A 15,629-nucleotide genomic window follows, 5' to 3' on the forward strand; every position below is an offset into this window, starting at 1 on the left:
GAATTTTGGACAATATCTACTAACATGAGGAAACGAATTGAAGCAGCAGAAATGTAGTTTAGGGGAAGATGCAAAGAATATCATGGACGAAACGGATATCTAACGAGGATGTCATGAACAGAGCAAGAACTAATGTATGAGATCATGAAAAGGCAACGTAACATCATTGGACATGTGATTAAGAAAGAGGAGTTAGAATGCACGGTAATTATGCGAAAGATTGAAGTGAACAAAACAAGAGGAAGGCAAAGACAAATGATGATGATGGAGACAGCAGCCAGAGAACTGGAAATGAATAGCAATGAATTGATCCACTTGATCGGAAAAAGGAGTGTGTGGGCCATGGCAGTCAAAGCTCAAACTGGGCATGGCATCTGATGATGATGATGATGATGGACTCCAAGGTATATACAGTGTCTTGGAAATTTTCTTGCATCCCTCTCCTGACCTCTGCTTTTTCGATAACCTTTTCACGATGTTGCTTGGAGTGTTCTTTTGTATTCATAGTGTAGTTTCTGCCAGGATGCTGATTCAGCAGCAGTTGGACCTCCCAGACACAGGTGTATTTTTACTACAATCAATTGAAACACCATGACTACACACAGATCTCCAAAATCAAATCTCCATTTAACTAACAATGTGACTTCTAAAACCAATTGGCTGCACAAGTGATGATCTGTGTCATATTAAGGGGGTGAAAACTATGCAATCACTTATTTTGTGTTTTCTTTGTAATTTCTTTATTGAATTTCATCATCAAACAAACATTTCCATAAAATGTATTTCAGATACTCTACATATATATCATATTTGTCACAAATCTCCACATAATATTTACCTGAGGTATACAATTATAGAAAGGAGAGGAAAGAAAGAACAATCGAAAGAAGAAAACTATGTACAGAGTAGAGAGTGATTTCTTTTTTAGAGCATATTCGTTGGCTTCTCAGTATAAAATCATGCCTATGAGGTGTTATGTAGTTAAACCATTTTTCCAGTATGAATACAATTGTTCCAACTTATGATTAACAGATGCTGTTATCTTCTCCATTTTGTAAATGTCCATTGTAATTTCCATCCATACATTTAAAGTTGGTCTCACCTGTGATAACCATTTCCTGGTAAGGGACTTTTTACCAGCCACCAGCAATATATTCTTTAAATATTTATCTCTTTTCAACCATTCTTGAGGCATATACCCAAAATATATGCTGTTACTCTCTAAGGGTATTTCACATTTAAAGATGTCTTGTAGGGCATTATGTATCCCACTCCAATAGTCTTTGATAACGGGGCATTCCCAGAAAATATGATAATGGTTTGCATTTTGATTCCACAATTTGTTCAGAAAATTGGGGGGGAGGGGTTACTAACATAATGGGATTTCTGAGAGGGTTTTTCCACCCGAACTCCCTCCATTTCTGTGAACTGGTACACTTCCATTGATACCTCCATATTATTGTCCAGTCTTCCTCAGATATTATTATCCCTCCTTCCTTCTCCCATTTTGTTTTAATGTATGAAGTCGAATGTGCTTTAAGATTTGACAACCCCTTGTACACGCTTGAAATTATTCTACTAACGTTGTCTGAATAATCTGCTTTTCTAAATAGCTCTATCAGACATGTACTTGCCTTGGTTCCATTTTTAACAGTCCAATTAACATACCATCGCATCTGTAAATACCGGTAAAAGTCTTATTTTTCTAATAAGTGTTTCTCTTTGAGTATTTCAAAACTGAACAGTGCTCCTTATTTCACTATATTGCAAATAGCTGTTATTCCTTTAGCTGTCCAGTCCTTAATCTAGCATCCAGTTTATTCAGCATAAAATCCAAGTCATATGCACACCATTTAAGAATTGCAATATCTCCTTCTAATGTGTATACTTTTATAATAGTTTTCCATATTTTAAGAGTCCATTTCATCCATGGGTTGTCAATATTATTTATATTACTTTGTAGGCTGTAATCAGCCAACATATCCTGTATGGGGATGGAAAGTATTCTCTCCTTAATACTTTTCCATTGAGTATCATATGATGGGTTGCACCGGCATATCACGGCTCTCAACTGTGCTGCAAAATAATAATCTCTAACAGAAGGTAGACCCCATCCCCCCTTTTCCGTTGCTAATTGCAAAGTTTTGAGACGAACCCTAGGCCTTTTACCTTGCCATATTTATGCCGTGTCCCTTTCATAGTAATTCTCCTGATATCTTCATTTTGTCTGCTATATTGAGCTAATGGTTCCAGATATAATGCGAAGAGTAGCGGTGACCATGTACAACCCTGTTGTAAGTCAATAAAACATGAAACCTTCCAAGGGGGTTGGGGGCGAATTCCTTTTATAGGCACTGTATACAGTATATATATAATTGCAATACATGTGTTGCACTGTCCTGGGGACACAAAATAACAAATGACTTGACATTATCAGTGATATTATACCTACCTCTAATGTCTGATTCTACAGTGGTAGAATCCAGCAGATCCATTTGAAATGTTCAATGCTAATGTCTGTTCCAAAGCCAGACACCCGAAAACACCCTTTATATTACAGTGTTGAGGAATGGCTCCATGAATATGTACTAATTAAACTGTGTACAGGTTTCATTTCTTGAAAGCCTAATCCATAATTGCATTATCTATGATGTCATGACTCCAAAATGATCTCTAAGAGCCAAAAAGGAAATGAGTCTTGCAACACATTGCTTATATCTGGAGTGCACCATTGCACTTGATCAGATCTCACACGAACTTGTAGACGATGCCTTATACAGATTTGAGAAGGATAATTCATAGGGTTACATAAGGGAAAACGTAGAGAATGAACTCGGAGGTAATCTGTGAGTTATTCTGTATGGTGAGTTGCCCTATACATGTCTCAACCTCGCGTGTGGCATATGAACCTGCACGAATATTCTCACCCACACAGCCAGCTCTTCCCTATTTAATGCCCACACTACAAGGCTTCGATCTCCGCAAAGGAACTTGACCAGTGTTTTTAGGGTTAACTGCTGACATGGAAGTCAGCTTATTGCTATAATATTTGTGTTCCCTTTTCACCACAGTCTTTACAATGGCCACACAGGCCGACTGGAGCTTGTTATTCATTGCCAGAACTGTAATAGACACTGCAACTTAAAATAGGCCATTGGATAGATTCACAATTCCGTGCAGTTTACTGAGAATATTCAACAGTGTTAAATAGTGGGCTACTGGGAAAGACTACTGATTTATAATTGTTCTTTCATTCAGTATCACTCTGAGCAGAAAGAAGCCACTGAACTCCACAAAGCTATTCTGGATGAAATCCTTAATTGTCTGTACCTCAGTCAGGTGCACTCATCAGTCTCGTGAAACCCACAAACAACAAAGAATGACCGATTTTTGCCTGGAAAGGCTCAATTTTACTTTGGGTGGAGAGAATTCCAGTTATACAGGACTGTGTTGAAAATTCCCCCATGTGTTTACTCTTGATCTGCTAACGTTAACTAAGGATTCAGTCACCTCATTCTTCAGCCTTTGAACAAAAGGAAATCACTTTGCTGCTTCCACTCTTTTTAGCATTTTGCACACTTAGTTCAAATCTATCCTCGTGATTGTAGGGAGAGATTCAAATGTATATGATCCTCAGGGATCTTCACAGGATGGAGATGGAGAGGATGTTTCTTCTTGTGGGAGAGTCTAGAACTAGGGCTCTGAGGAAACAGAGCTAAACACGCTAGTATCATTGCCGATTATCTGGACTTTGAAAACTCAAACTTCTTCCCCAAAAACACATTATTCTTACTTGTGCACAGCGAAAGCAGCCTGGTCCCTATCGCCACATTGTTCTGAAGTTGGAACAATGAAATCTAATTTTTCTTTGCAGATATTCACTATTTGGTAACATTGTGGATCATCAAATTGCTTATTAACTTGATTAATCACCAACCACATTACGACAATACAGGAATTGATAGACAATACAATTTCCAAGTTAAACGCTAATAACACTTCAACATTAGTAAAACGTGTTGTGTACTTAATATTTCAGTAATATTTAATTAATGTTGTAAATATATTGTTTGATAGGGTACTACTCGTTGTTTACATAACTTATTATGGGTTAATGTAAAGTACTTGAATGCCTTGTCTGATTACAGCAACATGTCCTATGAGCACAGCTCACTGAAGTAGAATGAAGTAGACACACTTATCCACAGTTACCGTGTTTTACTTTTAATTAGTTTCTCCAGTTGCAAAATATAACGGAGGTGATGAGGTAGTTTAACAATTAACCAGAGAGGACTACCTATCTGCTGAAACGCAGCACGTTTTTGTCTTCGCAAGGGGAGAGGGACATTCGAGTTAAAAAGAAAGTGCAACACGTATTTCTTCAGAAATGGTAGATTTTAAAAGGCAGCAAACGGATGAATTCACAGGTTCATAAACAGTGAGTGCCGGAAATAATAATAATAAATAATTAAAAGCAAAATTGGCTGGCAACAGCAGAAATATAAATGTGTTTGATTACACAAGAGATAACTACATAATGTATAATGAACAAAATGAGCAGTGGAAGCAAATTAAATAGCTAACGAAAAGAAGGTGCCCGTTTTGCTGAGAATAATAGGTGCAAAAGCATACAGTTTACTTAGAAGTTTGACTGCTTCAGCCAAACCAGCTGAAGTGAGATTTGTTGATAAAAGGAAAGACTTGCAGAAACTTTTAGAAGGTCTTTTACAAGGTACTGTTCATGAAGCAGCTTAAAAAGTTAAGCGTCCATGGCATTACATAAAAGATACTAGCATGGATAGAAGATTGGCTGACTAGCAGGAGACAAAGTGTTAAAATACAGAGGGGCTTTTCTGGTTGGCTGCAGATGGCTCCACAGTGCTGCTCCACAGGGTTCGGTTTTGGGAATGCTTCTTTTCAACTTTTTTTGTAATTTATTTTTATTGAAGTACATCATCAAACAAACATTTCCATAAGATGTATTTCCAATACTGTACATATATATCATATAATCATGTTTGTCACAAATCTCCACATAATATTTTTCTGAGGTATACACTTATAGAAAGGAGAGGAAAGAAAGAACAATCGAAAGAAGAAAACTATGTACAAAGTAGGGAGTAATTTTTTTTTTGCAAAATATTCATTGACTAGTGAGAATAAAATCAGGCCTCTGAGGTGTTATGCAGTTAAACCATTTTTCCCAGTATGAATCAAATTGTTCCAACTTATGATTAGCAGATGCAGTTATCTTCTCCATTTTGTAAATGTCCATTGTAATTTCCATCCATACATTTAAAGTAGGGCCCTCCTGTGATAACCATTTCATGGTAAGGGCATTTTTACCAGCCACCGCAGTATATTCATTAAATATTTATCCCTTTTCAACTCAATGATTTGAATGAGAGAATTGATAGCTTTGTGATCCAGCTAATGGGCGATACCGAGACAGGTGGAGGTGCCAGCACTATTGAGAAAGCAGGGAGTCTGCAGACAAACTTAGAGAGTACGGGAGAATGGACAAATTGGCAGATTGAATAAACTGTAGGGAAGTGGATGCTCATGCACTTTGGAAGACTGAATAAAGACATTGAGTATTTTTAACCGGGAGATTAACTTGCAGGTTGAATCGATGGTAAGGATGGCAAATGCAATATTAACATTCATTTCCAGAGTACTAAAATACTAAAGCACTAAAATACAGGTATGTAATACTGAGGCTTTATTAGACATTAGTCAGACCGCACGGAGTAGTATGAGCAGTTGTGGGCCTCGCATCTAAGAAACGATGGGCTGACATTGAAGAGGGTCCAGAGGAAGACTTAGGGAATGCTTCCATGTGAAAATGTCAACATATGAGGAGCGTTTGATGCCTTTGAGTATGCATTCGCTGTAGTTTAGGAGAAGAAGGAGGCACCTCATTGTAGTCTATCGAACATCAAATGGCCTGGATAGAGTTGATGTGGAGAGAATGTTTCTTACAATGTTTCTTACAGATGGGACTAAGATAAGGGAGCGCACTCTCATAATAGAGGGGCGTCTATTCAGAACACAGATGCTGAAGGAAGAAACTCTTTAGCCAGAGCGTAGTGAATTGATGCAACTCATTACCAACTCATTGCATATATTTATAGCATAAGTTGATATGTTCTTGATTTGTCGAGATATCAAAGGTTTTGGAGCGAAGACAGGAGAATAGGGTTGAGGGCATGTTGGATTTGCGAGGTGTCTCAATGAGCCGAAAGGTGTAATTAATCTCGTATGTCTTATGGTCTTGCGGTCTAATTCGGAGAACTGAAACTGCATGCAGTATATATTTAGCCTCCGGCCCTAGATGACGACGTACGGATTTTAGTTTTGAAATGTACTGAGTGTGTTAGCTGTAACTGGTCGGGTAACCTCACATACAACGACAGTGTTCTTTTTTCCATGACCATGCAAGCCTTCTATCAATTCCTATTGTGGTGGTCCAGAGATCTTCAGAAAACTTCTATAAAACACAGATTGGAATGTAACCTCAAACAGAAGTTGTTGAACTGCAGAAGAGTACCCTGGAAATATGTTTGTATTTTACCTCCATATCCTCCGAGTCTTTCGTGTTTTTACAAGTACGTGGACAAGGATTGGATGAAATTATTAATTTTTTCCCAGAGCGATGTTTGAAATACTTAAGAATCACCTACTTCTTTTGTAGAATACCTTTCCATTCATGGCCCAAAATCTCATATGCTTCACACAACACAATTTTGATTAACCGACTACTTTCAGTTTATTTCTGCACAGCATTCAGAACAATATAATTTCCTCTGTCCTTTCTATCCTCGTTTATTTTCATAGGGTTTTTTTTTTAACCATGTCTAATGCCTTGCTCTGGTTTACATAGTTTTCCACCAGTGAGTGCATGACGATCATAGAAGAAATATATTTAGGAAGAAACAACGCAGAGGGAGAAAAACAATTAAATTGAAATATTTTAACACCATGAAATTCCTGCAAGATCTCTCTTCTTAAGAAACACTCTGGTTTCCTCTGTAACGTATGTCTAAACCTCGCCGTAAATTTTCACTCTTACATTGAGTACCTTAAACTTAAACATCGGTGACTCAGATTCTCGCGTAGTGACGAAGTATAGTGGAGTTCAGAAATGCAATATATTTCGTCCCTCTAACATACTGTTGTGTAACTAAAACTCCAAAGCTCTTCCGAAGGAAACTGTAGTTGACTTGAAATTAACTTTGCCATCAGCGGTCGCAATTCTCCGTACGAATACGAACACCACTCAATTTCTGATCCCAATCCTGCACGTTTACTTATCCCATCGTTCTGAAACACTCACCGTGATTTTCTGTTACCTCTGAGTTCCACTATTCAGATAAACTGTTTCTGCATTGCTGTGTTAGATAAACACAGTTATAATGCCTTTTGATTCTATAGGTTTGGTGCCGACTAAATTACTGAGATATGCAGCAAAAGTGCATCGTCATATTTGAATTAAGGCCGTTTTATATCTCTCCACGCAGCCTTTGCTTTCCTTCTTCTGTAACCTCTTCCTTGGCATTGATATTTCAGAATACCTCAGTTTCATTGTTTTGAGGTTTCCCGAGTATAACTCTGATCGTGTCGATTTCTCCCTTGCTCTAAAAACTCCAACTCTTCTAAGCCCAGTTCCTTATGTAATAATCTCTTCGATGCTTCTTTTTTGTTCCATTCATCTGACTGTTCTCCTGTGAAATCCTTGCGGTTCAGCGCTAGTTGTACTTTGATTTCCGTTGCTTCGCCAATGAACAGGAAGTGTAGACCTACACACGTCCGAAGAAAACCAAACGTCATATCATAGTCCTTCGATGTAAAACAGAGCAATCATTACTTTCATTTATCAAGAAAGCGAAGCATAAGTTGATTGCTTTGCTCAGAATGTTATGACTGCAATGTTTCTGTTCTTGTTTCTGTCTCTCTCGAGGATCACTTGCTCAGGTATTTGTACGTTATTTCAAACTTTTCCAAGTACTAGAATATGAAGAAGAATGATTACCTCAACTCAGTAGAATCTATTGCTTTAATAGATGATTGAATGGCGGAGCAGACCGAATGGGGCAAATGGCTTATTTCTGCTCCTATGTCTTATAGTCTTATGATCTGATATACTTCCTACTTTCCATGCCGAAATGTGTTCTGAAATGTTTAATGCCACGTTGAATACAACTAACCAATTTCAACACGTTTTAATAGTTGCTGAAGAAGCTTCGATTATCGTGACACAGATTCCTGATCGAGAGATTATATGGATGGGAGGAAACATCACTTTCCATTGCATAATCCCTCTTACGTATGACCAGTCAGGAATTGAAGTGCGCTGGCGGAAGCAGGGGAAGAATGAATACCTACAAAATGAACTTACCGGCAGGAAGAGAATAGGCAGCAAAAATAAAGGAGGGGGCTCTTTTCAACTGCTGAACGCGACTGCCCAGGATACGGGAATCTATCAGTGCGTAGTCATGCGTGACGGAAAAATCATAGGAGAAGGAGGAGAATCAAACCTGACAGTGTGTGGTGAGTAGAATGAGTGAGCGGGAACATCTGAAATTATTATATATCGTTACCATATCACTTTGAGATTTCTGGAAATATAAGGACCCAACAAAATTTGTTAACTCTGCTAAATGCATTATCTAAAGCTTCGTTTACTGCCTCGTTTTACAATTCAATTTTTTTATACAGAAAAAAAATGGAAAGGTTAGAATGACAGCAGGTATTCTATATTTCATACCAAGCAAAACTACAAACTGAAGAGCAAGCTAATATAAATCCGAACCAATCTCGGCTTCTTGCGCCCCATTGTGTGAGCTAACCAATATCAGTAATTCATCTGTTTGGCACTTGAAAAGACAGGCTGATAGGTGCAGATTTACTGATAAAAACACGGTCTTACAGAGGATGCCTTTATTCTCTCACATTCTGTGTTTAATTTCCTCCCCTCAAAATGTTTTGTTTTACACTTTGTACCCCACAGCTGCTCCAACTCCATTGACGCTTTCATCCAGGGTTCTCAAGGACTCATCTGCGACTTTGGCACTTGTCTGTGAAACGGCTGAGTTTTACCCTGGAGAATTAACTGTTACATGGTATAAAAACGGTACTACGGCCACAACAGATACAAGTACCTATAAACACGAAAATACTGAAGGGTTGTTTAAAGTTTCCAGTTCCTTGCAAGTAAAACAATCAGAGGTGAACGAGACTGTTTACATATGTTTGGTGCAACATATCTCGCTAAGGACTCCTGCCATTGCTATCCACACCGTTCCGAATTCTTACCGAGGTATGAAGTGAACACGCAATTAAATTTTCTGACTTGCCTTTGAATTCTAATTTTATTGGTGTTGATGACATTAGGTGATGAAGTCAATATACATTGCAATATCCCCTAGTTCTAATTTTCTAGAAATAGTCGGCTAGTCCAGACAGCTTTCAGTGTATGTATATACGGTGGAGTGGTGAGTTTCTACTAAGCAGTCAGCTTGAGCCTCCTGATGAGTATTAAGATCTTTGAGTCCCCAGGGCCTAAATGGATTTACCTCGATCTATTGAAGGAGAGAAGAGACGAAAATGCTGGGGTCTTGACGGGTATTTTCGTGTCCTGCCTCGGCGTAGGTCAGGTCTCGGAGCACTAGCGAGTGGCTAATGTTGTGTCTCTATGTAAGAAAGGATCAAGGAAAATTCTGGGAACGAAACACTGGTGAGTCTCACGTCAGTGGTAGGGAAATTGCTGGAGAAAATTCTAACGGATTGGATATATGAGTATTTGGCCGAGTTAGAGAGAGCCAGTATGGCTTTGTGCGGGGCAGCTCGTGACTTACTAACTTGATTGCGTTTTTAACGAGACGAGAGAGATTGATGAAGATTGGGCAGTGGAAGTTGTCTACGTGGAATTTAGTCATATGTTTGACAAAGTCGCTCGTGGGTGGCCACTCCAGATGATTAAGGTGTTTAGGGTCTGCGGCAAACCGGCTTGCGCATGGAAGACAGAGGGAAATGGTTCAAGGAACTTATTCGATCTGGAGGTCTGTAATGGATGGTGCTCCACAGCGATGTGTGCTGCACATTTTCTGTGGTTTGGGACCTCTGCTGTTTGTGATGTATAGAAATGACTTGGATGAAAATGCAGATGGGTGGGTTAGTAAGATTGCGAATTATTCAATCTTGATGGAGTTGTAGATAGTGTAGAATACTGCAAAAATACAGCGTGATATAGATCAGTTGGGCAGAAAATGTCAGATGGTGAGGCAACTTGTAAATGTAAGGTGTTGCACTTTGGCAGGGCTAGTGCAAGGAGACAGTGCCACAAAACTTTTAACAGTGTTGCTTAGTGGAGAGACCTTGGATTCTAAATCCACAGCTCCTAGAAAGTGTCGATGAGGTTATTAAGAAGGCCCGTTTTTATTAGTCAGAGCGTTGAATTCAAAAGTCAAGAGGTTATGTTGCAAGCTTATAGAACTTTCAACAAGAGAATATTTCTGAGACTATAGGGACTATGAAGCCTCATATATTGTTGTAATATCAATACCAGTCAAACAACATAAACGTTACTACCTTTACTAGTATCTGTTCACCTGAAATCCCATTCGCTTTAACCACAATTCAACACACTGGAAGCTGATAGAGTGCAGTTATTTCACAGAACTCCGATCATTCAGACCACAAATTGCACTTTTTAAAAATTACTTAAAATCCGTTGAATCAACGAATAATTCCAAAACCTATTCTTTAAATTATATCCACTAAACAGAAATCACAATCTACCTTTCTAATATTGTAGAACTCGATGGCAAATTTACAACCATCTGGGCTTTTGGATGCGCAATTGGTGGCATGGCAATTTTGATACTTCTAATTATCGCTGGCAAGAAATGCATTTTCATAAATAAAAGTAAGTATTGGGCTTATTGTCTGTTTCCAGGTAACACCGTGAGTAAATAATGCATTTTACTTCCGTTTTCGTGCATGAGGAAACTTCACACGAACAGAATAATTCCAGAACGAAAGTAATTCCATTTTTATAATTGAAATCGTGTTCTGATCATTTACAAGAGGAAGATCGAGTATGCGATATGTAATTAATGATATCTAACCATATAACAATTACAACACGGAAACAGGCCATCTCGGCCCTTCTAGTCCGTGCCGAACGCTTACTCTCACCGAGTCCCATCTACCTGCGCTCAGCCCAATATAACCTAATGAACTGATTTATAAAATCCGTGCCGGAGTACTGTGATATCCATGTCAATTCTAGAGGTAATGAACATAAAGAAGACGCTTTCCGTGTGGAAACGTCTCAGGAAAAATAATTGTACAAATTTAAAGATCCTCAATCCACAGAGAGGGTTTTCTCAATGCATTATCTAGCCTGTTCCTTAGGAAACGCAGACGATTGTTCTTATTTGTTGCATCTTAAAATGTATTTCTCTGTAAGAATTGCTTCTTCACACTGTTTTTAAAGTTATCATTTGCCTGTATCTGTGAGAGTCCTCCAGCAACCCAAGGCCGCCATATTCACAGTTAAGATTCCACTTCCTTGGAACTCCACACCGCAATGATAATGCCAGTCAAGACAGTGGATCTATACGAATTCCAACAGGACAACGATGGCTCAGCCGATTAACACCCGAGATGTAATTGTAATGAGCTCTTCGGACCTGCACAGGGAGCCGAAGGACGCTTAGATGCGAGATTTCTAGAGCACCCAAATTTGATTTTCTTCAAATTTGTTAAGTTTATTTTCACTGACATGGGTATTGTATGTTCTGTGATTAAACACACTCCCGATTTGCACAGAATCCCACGAGTTTATCAAAATGAATTTAACAAGTTTAAACCGAAAGCACCAGGAGACTGCATTACAAAGAACGAGGTAAAATACAAAGAAGTCCAAACAATGAACAACTATTAATCAAATCAAGTGCTCTGAAAGTCTTGGAGCCGATGCTCCCGTGCTCCCATTACAGTGCTCATTACAGTACTCCTCTTCCTAAGTAGCTTAGAGAAATAGAGGGCTATGGATAACCTAGGTAATTTCTCAAGTACGTACATGTTCGACACAGCATTGTGGGCCGATGGGCCTGTATTATGCTGTAGGTTTTCTATGCTTCCATGGCCGGCATCTGACGGCCCCAGTGAGATCTGCGGAACTCGGCAGGCACCTACGAAATTCGAGTGGGACCTCGGAATCTCGAGACAGAGACAACATTGATAAGAACCGGGGAAACATTAAATGGGCCATGAGAAAACTAGAGGGCCCCGAGTAACCTTAAAAACGTTGAAGATACTAACGACCTTGAGAACCGAGGATGCCTCGACCATGACAAAGCTTTGAGAACCGGAAAGACCTTGAACATAGACAAGAAAAGCTCCGACTGTGGACATGAGAACACCTCAAGCCGAGCGATGTCCACACAGTGCTGGGTCCAAGTGCGGAGGAAAGACAGACTCTGATACAGAGTCAGAAACCACAGTTTATTCATAAGAATTTCAACAGAACATCAGTGGTTCGGTCGAGGAACATTGCGAGACAGAGCGTTCTCAAAACTAGCATTCCGCGACAAGTACTAGTCAGGCGTCCACTTAAATAATATGAATGACATGGAATCCCAGAGACTAACAAAATAACCTACCAAACTTAAACAGAAACTACCAGGAGACTGTTCGAGAAAAAAATAGTGCTCTAAAATTCTCGGAGATCAAAGCTCTCCAGCTCCCCGCACAAGCCCGAGGTGCTCTCTACAGTTCCTACTATGAAAGCAGTCTTGTCTTTCATCTTTGTGAGAAATTTGATCATTATTTTCGTTAAAAACACATATGGATCGAATAAATGGAACATGTATTGCAGTGTTGCAAGTTTTATCGCATTTCTCGTCTGACCTTCATTGAACCTAATGTTCAATAATGTTCAGTCATTGATTTTCCTCGATGCTGCAGATGGATGTTTTTATCAAACACTCTGTAAAAGTCTTAATATATCTTAATGTTATGGTGTTCATTCTAGACACAGCCATGTCAAGTTAATACAGCCCTCTGTATTTCAGCGTTCAGTTCCATAACTTTCCTTAATGTAAATCTAAGCTCTTGTTCCGCTTGAATCGGACCGTCGTGGATAGCCATAAGAATCTAAAATATCATATTTAAGTAAATGTCATTCATTTCTAGGTAAGCACGGAGATACTGATACTGCCGACCATGAAGATTTGGTACGTGTTTGTGCGCATTTTTATACACGAATGAGTTTTAAGTTTCAGTAAATATAGGAATGGGGCGAATAATATGGCGGAACATTTCCCGAAAGTAATAATCTCTACCTCGGATCATTCAAATTATGTTTGCACATTTGCCTGACCGTAGTTCTGACATTGCTGTAAGTGGATATGTAGGAGAAAAATAAATTGGTAGCTTTATTCATAACGGACTTAGATAATTAATGTGTGCCAATGCAATCCTTATGTTTAGATTCAGTAATTACTCTTATTGATGTTGACTGAATTACTGAAACCGACATAATTAAGTCATATTTATATACTGGTCAGAGCCTATGCAATTGGACCAGCATTGTTTTTTTTTATCAATTCCCCTTTCAACATTCATATGAAATCTAGGCTATTCTCCTCACTGACTAATCACCAGACCATTCGTTACCGCATTTAACAGTCATATAAAATACTTTTATTTCTGACCCAGGTTGAAGAGAATAAGATCCTGACTTATGCTGCTGTAGATACGAGCAATTCCAGCCGGAAGCGGAGACAGAAAGGTGAAGAGGAGTCATCGTACGCACAAGTGAGATTCTGCAGTACATAATAGGTCATATGTAACACGTGACTCATGAAACCTATAGCAAAATGACAATAATTGTTATGGTATTGACACTAGTGGTGCGTTCTAAAGGGGATCGTGGGTGCTTTGACATCGTCCCTGATCAGCAAGGCACAAGATGATTTAAAAAGTGAAAATGTTCGCAATTTTTTTTCAGGTAAAGCAAGAGGCTGTGCAGGAAGGACTGACATATGCTACTGTAAAATTGTCTGAATCAGGAAAAACAGAAAAGCTCAAGACAAAGAGTAAGAACACGGAGTATGCTGAGCTGCAAAGGGCAAAGCCTTAAAAGACCAAAGGAAGACATACATGCAAGAATAAGAATAACATGTAACTAGATAGCGATAATTTCAATTTCCTGGATTTTTTTTTATCCTGCACAAATTTCAATGGAAAATTATTTTTTTCGGATTCGAAAAGTGACGTAGGCCCGCAGTTGTACTTTTCTGCGAAAGCAGTTGAAGGCTTCATTAAGGCTTCATTGGCTTGTGCTAGCCAAATACCGAAACCGACATTCATCTTTAATTATTCAGTTATTTGTCTGCAAATTAGATTAGTGCAACAAAATCTATTTTACAAAAAATCAGTTATTTGAAAACTGAAGAACATAATAATTAGGTTTATTGATTATGAAGTGACACGCTAATTAAAGCTAAATGCTGCAAATCCGATTTCATTGATTGAATAAAAATCGCGCCTTGTCTTTTAAAAGAAAATGAGAACAATATTTTCCTTCATATTTTCCTTTCTTCTATTGTAGCTCATCCTCTTAAGAGTTGTTAGTCAGTACGGGGATCACGTTTCACGCGAAATTGGCTGGTTCGCTATTCCTTCTTGGATAGTATATTGACAATCCTTTCGAAGTGCGCGGACTCGATTTTGTCTTCTTGAATTATCAATGTACGAAACGCTCGATAAAATATTCTGGGGGGAAAGCAGAATCCAGGGATACTGCATGTACTGTAAATTTATTTATGTAAAAATATGAACACAGACTTCTATAAACCGACAGTATCAGAATCATGATCTAAATACTGTAAAAATTCGCACGGGCTCTTCAGATGAGATTAGAGCAAGCGGTTTGATTTTTATAATAAAGCCCAAAGAAAAGAGCGGATAACCTACCATCATTGCATCCAGAACATTATGGTTAGTAGGTTATGTTGTCGGACAGTGATATGGAAACAGAAGCATAAAGTTCCGGGATTAAAATATGTGTAATTGGTAACAGGAGCGTAGCGTACTCCATGGAACAGTTCTTCGTTTGTCTGACATAGAACATAGAACAGTACAACAGAAGAACAAGCCCTCCGGATCACAATGTTGTACCGAACAAACTAAAATCTGTATAAAAAGCCCAACATCTAATCCTCCCCCACCACAATGTCCATATCCTTCCATCTTCCTCATATTCATATGCCTACTAAACGTCTCTTTAAAACCTCTAATGCCTTTGCCACCATACCAGGCAGCGCATTCCAGGCATCCATACTTTGAACATATCCCCTATCACCTTCAATACATGCCCTCTGGTATTGTTTCCTGGGGAAAAACATATTTCCTCTCTACTCTATCTATGCCTCTCATAATCTTACAAACCTCTATCAGGTCTCCCCTCAGACTACACTACTCCAAAGAGAACAACACGTTTGTCCATTCTCTCATGATAACATACGCCCTTTAATTTGGGCAGTATTCTTGTAAACCTCTTCTGCACCTTCTCCAAAACTTCAACAGCCTTCCTTCAGTGTGTCGACCACAACTGT

The 15,629-nt window shown here is 38.8% G+C and overlaps 1 protein-coding gene across 1 annotated transcript; it reads left to right on the forward strand.

The window, feature by feature from the left end:
• Positions 1–7,871: 7,871 nt before the first annotated feature.
• On the forward strand, positions 7,872–14,976 carry LOC140210232 (signal-regulatory protein beta-1-like). The gene is made up of 7 exons (XM_072279109.1): positions 7,872–7,974; positions 8,230–8,550; positions 9,011–9,319; positions 10,817–10,927; positions 13,204–13,244; positions 13,729–13,827; positions 14,021–14,976. Exons 1-7 carry the CDS (start codon positions 7,920–7,922, stop codon positions 14,150–14,152), a joined length of 1,068 nt encoding a protein of 355 aa, XP_072135210.1. The 5' UTR covers positions 7,872–7,919; the 3' UTR covers positions 14,153–14,976.
• The last annotated feature ends 653 nt before the right edge of the window (positions 14,977–15,629 follow it).

Source organism: Mobula birostris, chromosome 15 (assembly GCF_030028105.1).
Source record: "Mobula birostris isolate sMobBir1 chromosome 15, sMobBir1.hap1, whole genome shotgun sequence".
Taxonomy (NCBI): Eukaryota; Metazoa; Chordata; class Chondrichthyes; order Myliobatiformes; family Myliobatidae; genus Mobula; species Mobula birostris.

Coding starts and splice junctions, on each gene's coding strand:
- LOC140210232 (XM_072279109.1), top strand. CDS start 7,920: ATGACTGCAATGTTTCTGTTCTTGTTTCTGTCTCTCTCGAGGATCACT. Junction 8,551..9,010: donor ATCAAACCTGACAGTGTGTG/GTGAGTAGAATG, acceptor TGTACCCCACAG/CTGCTCCAACTCCATTGACG. Junction 10,928..13,203: donor ATGCATTTTCATAAATAAAA/GTAAGTATTGGG, acceptor ATTCATTTCTAG/GTAAGCACGGAGATACTGAT.